We start from the raw sequence: 8,447 nt of genomic DNA, 5'->3' as shown, positions 1-8,447 counted from the left end.
AGGGTTGCTGGAGAGGCGGGGAGGGGAAGGGGGGAATGGGGTAACTGGGTGATGGGCATCAAGGAGGGCACCGGATGTAATGAGCAGTGGGTGTTATATGCCACTAATGAATCACTAAATTCTACCCCTGAAATTCATAATACACTATATGTTAACTAAATTGAATTTTTTAAAAAATTTTAAAAAGATTACAGTTCACAATCTATTAGTCCCTTTAGTTCACATGAGGAAGAAAAACCATACCTGGTATTGGGAAGGACATCAGGCCCTGTTTAGGGGATTGTCCCTGCGGTCTCCCCTGGTCATTACTATTGCACACATGTCAGTGGGCCATTGAGCAGATCAAAGGACATGGTAGACATTAAAATGTCCATAAATGCCCTTTATAAAAAAAATATTCTTAGGTGTTCCTAACTCTTCAGTAGTAGTGTATAGAGTGAGTTGAACGTTGATCCCAAATCTCAATGTATCAAAATCCGTTTCTTTCCTTCCAGGCATTGCCCACTTATGATGCCCTTCTACAGATGGAGTATCTGGACATGGTGTTGAATGAAAGTCTCAGATTATACCCAATCAGTGGTAGACTTGAGAGGGTCTGTAAGAAAGATGTGGAAATCAGTGGTGTGTTCATTCCCAAAGGGACAGTGGTGATGGTGCCGGTCTTTACTCTTCACCGAGACCTGGGTCTCTGGCCAGAACCCGAGGAGTTCCGTCCTGAAAGGTACAGGGAACCCTGGAAAGGGGAACCCACCCTCATATTGAAGGATATTCTGATATTTCCTTAGTATAGATAATAAGCATGTGGTTGTACGATTATTTGTTTGTACATCTTTTTATTTTTAGATGTATTTTTCTTATTACAAAATGATCATTGTTGTCAAAATTTTGCAAACTGTAGTTGAGAAAAAAGAAAATTAATGTCGTCACCAGTCACATACATCAATATTAATCATGTGATATGTGTCCTTGTGGATATTTTTCTATGCATACATAGATTACTAAAAGTTAGGATGGCATTGTATATTTTTGAACTACTTACTTAATGTAACAGTAAGCTATAAAAACATACTGTATTTGTGTTTGTGATTATATGCGTATACCATAATATACTTAACCATTCTCTCATTTAAGAAAATGGGGCTTTTTTTTCCTTGAAGTTTTTCTGCTCTCTCTAGCTCTCTGAATTTACTCCTCACATTCTCACATTCCATTTTTGTAACCCTGGACCGCAGATTCTGATAGCTGTAGTGTGAGAGCAGAGGCCGTTGAGCTGAGTTCACATTGCCGGCAGGAGGAACAGCCTCCTGAGGACAGAGGTGCGCAAAGGTCCTGTGCTGTGTGTGGCTGCAGTCCTGTGTCAGCTCCCACCTCTCTCAGTATCAGGGGTTCATCCAAAGCAAGCTCATCTGCTCTCTAGCCGTCTGAGACATCCTCCTTGGAGGGGTCTTGAGCTTTCCGTTCTGATCATTCAGAGCAGAGTGTGGCTTTGGGTGCAGCTTGAATTCTGCTAAAGTCCTCGCTTTCCTGTTTATTGTATTGGTGAGCAAAATTTGGATGAACTTTTTAGGGATCTAGACGTTTAGCCCCTGCCCCTAACTCCCTGCTGGCCGAGCCCTTCTCCTGTTGCATGCTGTCCCTAGTGCTAGTAATGCATCTACACATAGTACTTGCTGAAAGAACTCAAGAATGACCAAGTCCTCTGTTTTCTAGACCAGGGGACCTGATGGTGCCCATAAGCTCAGGAGTTCCCTCTCCTATAGCCTCTCGAGTGGAAACCAGAGAGCACCCCTTGTACCTGTCTGTGATTCATTCCGTCATGAGAGGAAGTGCTTCCCTATGTGTGTCAGGGACTGTGCCAGGCAGTATGAAATCCATGTATTAAAAATGCCTATTATGGATAATTTTATTGAAGATTTTATTTATTTGAGAGAGAGAAACAGAGAGAGAGAGAGACGGGGGAGGGGTAGAAAGAGCACAAGTGGGGGAGCGGCAGAGGACCAGAGAGAAGCAGTCTCCCGGCTGAGCGGGGAGCTCAACGTGGGGCTTGATCCCAAGACCCTAAGATCATGACCTGAGCCAAAGGCAGACCCTTAACCAACTAAGCCACCCAGGTGCCCCTACTGTGGAGACTTTTTGACATATGCACAAGCATATTCTATAGAGACAAGTCTATGAAATACTTTTAATGAATCTCTATGTGCCCATCACCTGCCCAACAACTACGAACCCATATCAGCTGCCCCATCCACACACCATTATAATTCCTTATCTGTTTTCCATATTACTTTAAGGCATATCATCTGTAAACGTTTCAGCATCTTCTCCATAATATAACGAGTTTTATTTTTTCTTTTCATTCATCTCCTTTTTTAAAAAATTTTTTATTATGTTAGTCACCATACAGTACATCAGTTTTTGTTGTATTCATGATTCATTGTTGCATATAACACCCAGTGCTCTGTCCAATACTTGCCCACCTTAATACCTATCACCAGGATAACCCATCCCCCCACCCCCACCCCTAAAACCCTCGGTTTGTTTCTCAGAGTCCATAGTCTCTCATGGTTCATTTCCCCCCCTCTTCATTTTCCCCTTCCTTCTCCTAATGTCCTCCATACTATTCCTTACATTCCACAAATAAGTGAATCCATATGATAATTGACTTTCTCTGCTTGACTTATTTCACTTAGTATAATCTCCTCCACTCCCATCCATGTCGATGCAAAAGTTGGGTATTCATTCTATCTGATGGCTGAGCAATATTCTATTGTATATATGGACCACATCTTCTTTATCCATTCGTCTTTTGAAAGGCATCTCGGCTCTTTCCACAGTTTGGCTATTGCAGACATTGCTGCTATGAACTTTGGGGTGCACATGGCCCTTCTTTTCACTACATCTGTGTCTTTGGGGTAAATACCCAGGAGCGCAATTGCTGGATCATAGGGTAGCTCTATTTTTAATTTTTTGAGGAAACTCTACACTGTTTTCCAAAGTGGCTGTACCAACTTGCATTCCCACCAACAGTGTAAGAGGGTTCTCCTTTCTCCACAACCTCTCCAACATTTATTGTTTCTTGCCTTGTCAATTTTTGCCATTCTAACTGGTGTAAGGTGGCATCTCAATGTGATTTTGAGAATAGAACACATACTGGGTCACAAATCAGGTCTCAACTGTTACCAAAAGACTGAGATTATTCCCTGCATATTCTCAGACCACAATGCTTTAAAACTGGAACTCAATCATAAGAGAAAATTTGGAAGAAATTCAAACACTTGGAAGCTAAAGACCACTGTGCTTAAGAATGTTTGGGTCAACCAGGAAATGAAAGAAGAACTTAAACATTTCATGGAAACCAATGAGAATGAAAACACATCGGTCCACAACCTATGGGATACTGCAAAGTCAGTCCTAAGGGGGAAATACATAGCCATCGAAGCCTCACTCAAACAGAAAAGTCCAGAATTCACCAACTATCTTTACACCTTAAAGAACTGGAGAAAAAACAACAAATGATGCCTAAGCCCTGCATTAGAAAAGAAATAATGAAGATTAGAGCAGAGATCAATGAATTAGAAACCAGAAATACAGTAGAGCAGATCAACAATACTAGAAGCTTGTTCTTTGAAAGAATTAATAAGATCGATAAACCACTGGCCGGACTTATCCAAAAGAAAAGAGAAAGGACCCAAATTAATAAAATTATAATGAAAGGGAGAGATCACAACTAACACCAAGGAAATAGAAACAATTATTAGAATTTATTATCAACAACTATATGCCAATAAATTAAGCAACCTGAAAGAAATGGATGCCTTCCTAGAAACCTATAAACTACCAAGACTGAAACAGGAAGAAATTGACAACCTGAATAGACCAATAATCCAGTAAGGAAAACCTCCCAAAAAACAAGAGTCCAGGGCCTGATGGATTCCCTGGGGAATTCTACCAAACATTCAAGAAGAAATAATACCTTTTCTTCTGAAGCTGTTTCAAAAAATAGAAACAGAAGGAAAGCTTCCAGACTCATTCTAAGAGGCCAGCATTACATTGATCCCCAAACCAGGCAAAGACCCCATCAAAAAGGAGAATTTCAGACTGATATCCCTGATAAATATGGTTTCCAAAATTCTCAACAAAATCCTAGCTAATAGGATCCAACTGTACATTAAAAGGATCATCCATCACGACCAAGTGGGATTTATCCCCAGGATGCAAGGATGGTTCAACATTCACAAATCAGTCAATGTGATAGAACACATTTATAAGAGGAGAGAGAACCATATGGTCCTCTCAACTGATGCAGAAAAAGCATTTGACAAAATACAGCATCCTTTCCTGATTAAAACTCTTCAGAGTATAGGGACAGAGGGAACATTCCTCAAGTTCATAAAATCCATCTATGAAAAACCCACAGCAAATATCATTCGCAATGGGGAAAAGCTGAGAGCCTTTCCCTTAAGATCAGGAACACGTCAAGGATGCCCACTCTCGCCACTATTGTTCAACATAGTACTAGAAGTCCTAGCAACAGCAGACTACAAAAAGAAATAAAAGGTATTCAGATTGGCAAAGAAGAAGTCAAACTCTCTCTCTTCACAGATGACATGATACTTTATGTGGAAAACCCAAAAGACTCCACCCCTAAATTACTAGAACTCATACAGCAATTCAGTAATGTGGCAGGATACAAAATCAATGCACAGAAATCAGTTGCTTTCTTATACACTAACAATGTAACTGTAGAAAGAAAAATTAGAGAATCGATTCCATTTACAATAGCACCAAAAACCGTAAGATACCTTGGAATAAACCTAACCACAGAGGTAAAGGATCTATACCTAAGGAACTACAGAACACTGATGAAAGAAATTGAAGAAGACACAAAAAGAAGGAAAAACATTCCAAGCTCATACATCGGAAGAGTAAACATTGTTAAAATGTCTGTGCTGCCCAGAGCAATCTATACCTTCAATGCCATCCCAATCAAAATACCAATGGCATTTTTCACAGAGCTGGAACAAACAATCCTAAAATTTGTATGGAATCAAATATAATGAGTTTTAAATAATACATCACCACATTGCCATTATCACTTTCCCCAAATACACCTGTTTCTTTGATATAAATATGGAGGAATGAATTTTAAATAAAGTGTAAGTCTAACCTTCAAGGAATTTATAGCTTTGTGGAACAGATAGACCAAAACTCAGTAATTATAGTGATTATTCATATCGGTGAGTATGATTATAGAGGAGTAGCATCACGTGCCTATGTAAATCATCTGAAAATCTGATCTGTTTAAGTGGTTGGGGGTGGTCCTAGCAGGGAGGGTAGGGAAGTAAAGGGAAAAAATACCAATGTAAATCACGGGAGGCATTTCTCCTGCTTCCCTTTTCCATGGATAGATGACCAGTGTCAGTCAGTGGAGGCAGGATCCTACCTTTCCTTCAGTCAGGCTCATTTCTTGCTTGCCTTCCAGAGTGTGAACATCTCATCACCCTGAATATAATTCTAGTGTTTAAGATAAATCTTTTCAAAAGCATTCATCTCTCATCTCTTCAACAAGACTGAATGCTCCCATAGGGGAAGGGGTATCCAACAACCTATAGCTTATAATTGTCACAGCAGAATGAGCATACCAGGATTTCGGTAACCAGCCTATCAAAATTTCCTATGTACCCCTGGTTGAGAACCCTGAATATGTAGGTCTCGTGATTTTTATGTTTCACTGACTTGTTTTCAACTTGTATGGTGGAGCCAGGTTCAGTAAGAAGAACAAGGACAACATAAATCCTTATACATACCTGCCTTTTGGAACTGGACCCCGAAGCTGCCTTGGGATGAGGTTTGCAATCATGAACATGAAACTTGCCCTGGTCAGAGTCCTGCAGAACTTCTCCTTCAAACCTTGTGAAGAAACACAGGTCAGAGAGAGAACTTTCTGCAAAAAGAATGTTTTATTGTTTTATTTTTAAACTAAGATATGGAAGAAGGGTGTGTGTGTGTGTGTGTGTGTGTGTGTGTGTGTGTGTGTGTGTGTGTGTGTGTGCATGGGCTCATTTATCCTTAGTGATTTGTTCTATCAGCCAGAGAATCTATCTGGAGTCATCTGTGACCTTGAAAGTTACTTCAGCTCTTGAGTGCCACATCTGTGGTTTATGACCCCCCAATCATAAGGGTCATGTAGTCAGTACAGTTCATGTGACATCATTATGCACAGACCTATGATCTTGAACACTATTTTAAATTTCTTTCAAGTCCACTGAAAGGAAGGGAACATGTTGTGCATAGTTATGACGTGTAGTAATAACCATGACGTGACTTTTGAAAGATCCTCTTCTCCACCATAACTTACAGATACTCTGGTGACCGAGGTTCTCAAACCCTCATTGTACATGGGAATCAGTGGGTTTGTTAAAAATCCGGATGCCCAGGTCATCTCAGAAACTCTAATGTAATTCTCCCAGAGTGTGGCTTTAAAAGTGCCCCCATGATTCTCAAGGGCAAGCAAGGTTGAGAATCAGTGGTGTGAAGCATGTCTGCCTGATGGGAAGGACTCCCAGGGTCCAGGCCATCCTGGCTACTTGGCTCCACCTTCTGCAAGCCTGGCTCCAGTCAGGCTGTGCTCCCATCCCATCCCAATCTGTCATCATGAATGGGTGTTTCCATGGCAGAGGTGACAGGATGTTTAGCAGTGTGGATGTCCACACAATAAGATGTGTAATGAACACTCAGTATTCAATGTATGAAAATTAACAAAATAAAATAAAATTTAAAAAGAAAGAAAATTAACTCCGACACTTTTCAAAATTGTTTGCCATAATGGCTAAGAATCTGTTTTAAATTTTAAACACTCATCCTTTTTCCTTAAAATTAAAATAAAAAAAATACCAGCCAATATGAGTGTGTCGCCAGCCTGGTACAGAGTAAGTATTCAATAGATATTCTGTTGCAAGCGTGATGGATGAATGCTTCCATGCTCCAGTCTTGACTGTATACAGAGTTATTTTATTTTATTTTTTAAAGATTTTATTTATTTATTTGACAGAGAGAGACACAACGAGAGAGGGAACACAATCAGGGAACACAAGCAGGGGGAGTGGGAGAGGGAGAAGCAGGCTTCCCGCTGAGCAGGGAGCACGATGTGGGGCTCGATCCCAGGACCCTGGGATCATGACCTGAGCCGAAGGCAGACACTTAACAACTGAGCCACCCAGGCGCCCCCAGAGTAATTTTAAAGAATCAGAGATAGATGAATCTAAAAATAGTATTTATATGTTAGTAATGCATTATTGTCCTTCATGTATCTTGCTTGCTTTGCTTCTGTTGTTGGCAGGGTTTCATTTGTTGGTTCTCGTATGCTTAACTGTTGCAGATCCCTCTGAAATTAAATTCACAACGGTTACTTCGACCAGAAAAACCCATTGTTCTCAAGGTTGAGCCAAGAGATGGGAGTGTGAGTGGAGCCTGACTTTCTCTAAAGACTTACCCTTTGTTCTTCAAGAAGCTGTATCCCAGATTACCAGAGACCTCAATTTCCTTTGTGACTAAAACCCAGAAATGAAGATGGCCTACATGTACTGCCCGTGACGGATGACTAGGGATTCCGTACATTCTTTTAGCTTTTGTGGTGTCTGTGTGGAGCATTATATATTGTGGAGAGTAAAGGAGGTGATAATAATTGCCAGAGATGTAGACTCAGCCTGTCTCATTCACACAGACTACTCTCAGTTAGTACCAACTACTCCCCTGAGCACTGATCAAGAATAAAACTTTCTCAACAATTTTATCAACAAACTTTAATGAAAACAAGAATTAGTGTCATGACTGTGGTAGTGGCATTTATATCACATGTCTTATTTTGAATATTCTACATTAAATATCACACTGAGCCAGTCAATCAACACCTCTTTACAAAAGTATTAACTGATGGTTTCGAGCACATTAAGGGGGAATCCGTAGAACTGATGAGTGAGAGCCAGTGACTGAATGTTTTGACCATCACAGTTGCTGGGTGGATGGAGCTTGTTCAGAATTCTGATGTGATACGTTAAGATGGGTGAGAGTTAATCCGCTGTGACTTTGCCCATGGCTCAGAAAGTATATTCATAGTTTAATTCTACAGGTTTTGGAGCACATGTTTTTATAACTCGATCGAGGCACTTAGTATTATATGATTTGTTTTCACCTCATCTCCCCTGATATTCTGGTAGGCAGGGAACATACTTTCTTTCTGTGTTCCAGTCTCAGCTCCCAACTGGCCCGACACAGTGAACATGGAATCAGAGATGGTTGGTTGGCCAATTGATTGGACAGAAAGGCTAAAAGCATTTGTCCATTTCAGCTGGTATCAGAAGCTGCACAGGATTCTTCCTTTTCCTTCCCTCCCCTCCCCACCCCTTCTTTCCCTTCTCCTCTCTTCTCTTCCTTTGCCTTCCTTCCTG

At 40.7% G+C, this 8,447-nt stretch overlaps 1 protein-coding gene across 2 annotated transcripts in view; it reads left to right on the top strand.

Moving 5' to 3' along the window:
* The window catches only part of LOC113932071 (cytochrome P450 3A12-like), a 46,770-nt gene extending 38,604 nt beyond the window's left edge, over positions 1 to 8,166 (top strand). The window contains exons 11-13 of one of the 2 annotated variants that reach the window (XR_004819344.1): positions 495 to 721; positions 1,233 to 1,316; positions 5,765 to 5,811. Coding sequence is in view for 1 of the 2 variants with exons in the window: in XM_035722054.1 (XP_035577947.1) it covers positions 495 to 721; positions 5,765 to 5,927; positions 7,379 to 7,474 (486 nt within the window). In the remaining variant the exon portion in view is untranslated. Of the gene's footprint in view, positions 1 to 494; positions 722 to 1,232; positions 1,317 to 5,764; positions 5,928 to 7,378 lie in introns of those variants that run through there. The other variant, XM_035722054.1, reaches the window with a different exon arrangement.
* The last annotated feature ends 281 nt before the right edge of the window (positions 8,167 to 8,447 follow it).

The sequence above is a fragment of the Zalophus californianus genome, chromosome 10 (genome assembly GCF_009762305.2).
Source record: "Zalophus californianus isolate mZalCal1 chromosome 10, mZalCal1.pri.v2, whole genome shotgun sequence".
NCBI lineage: Eukaryota > Metazoa > Chordata > Mammalia > Carnivora > Otariidae > Zalophus > Zalophus californianus.
The sequence above is the reverse complement of the archived record's forward strand: the minus strand, read 5'-3'. Positions and strand labels throughout refer to the sequence as shown.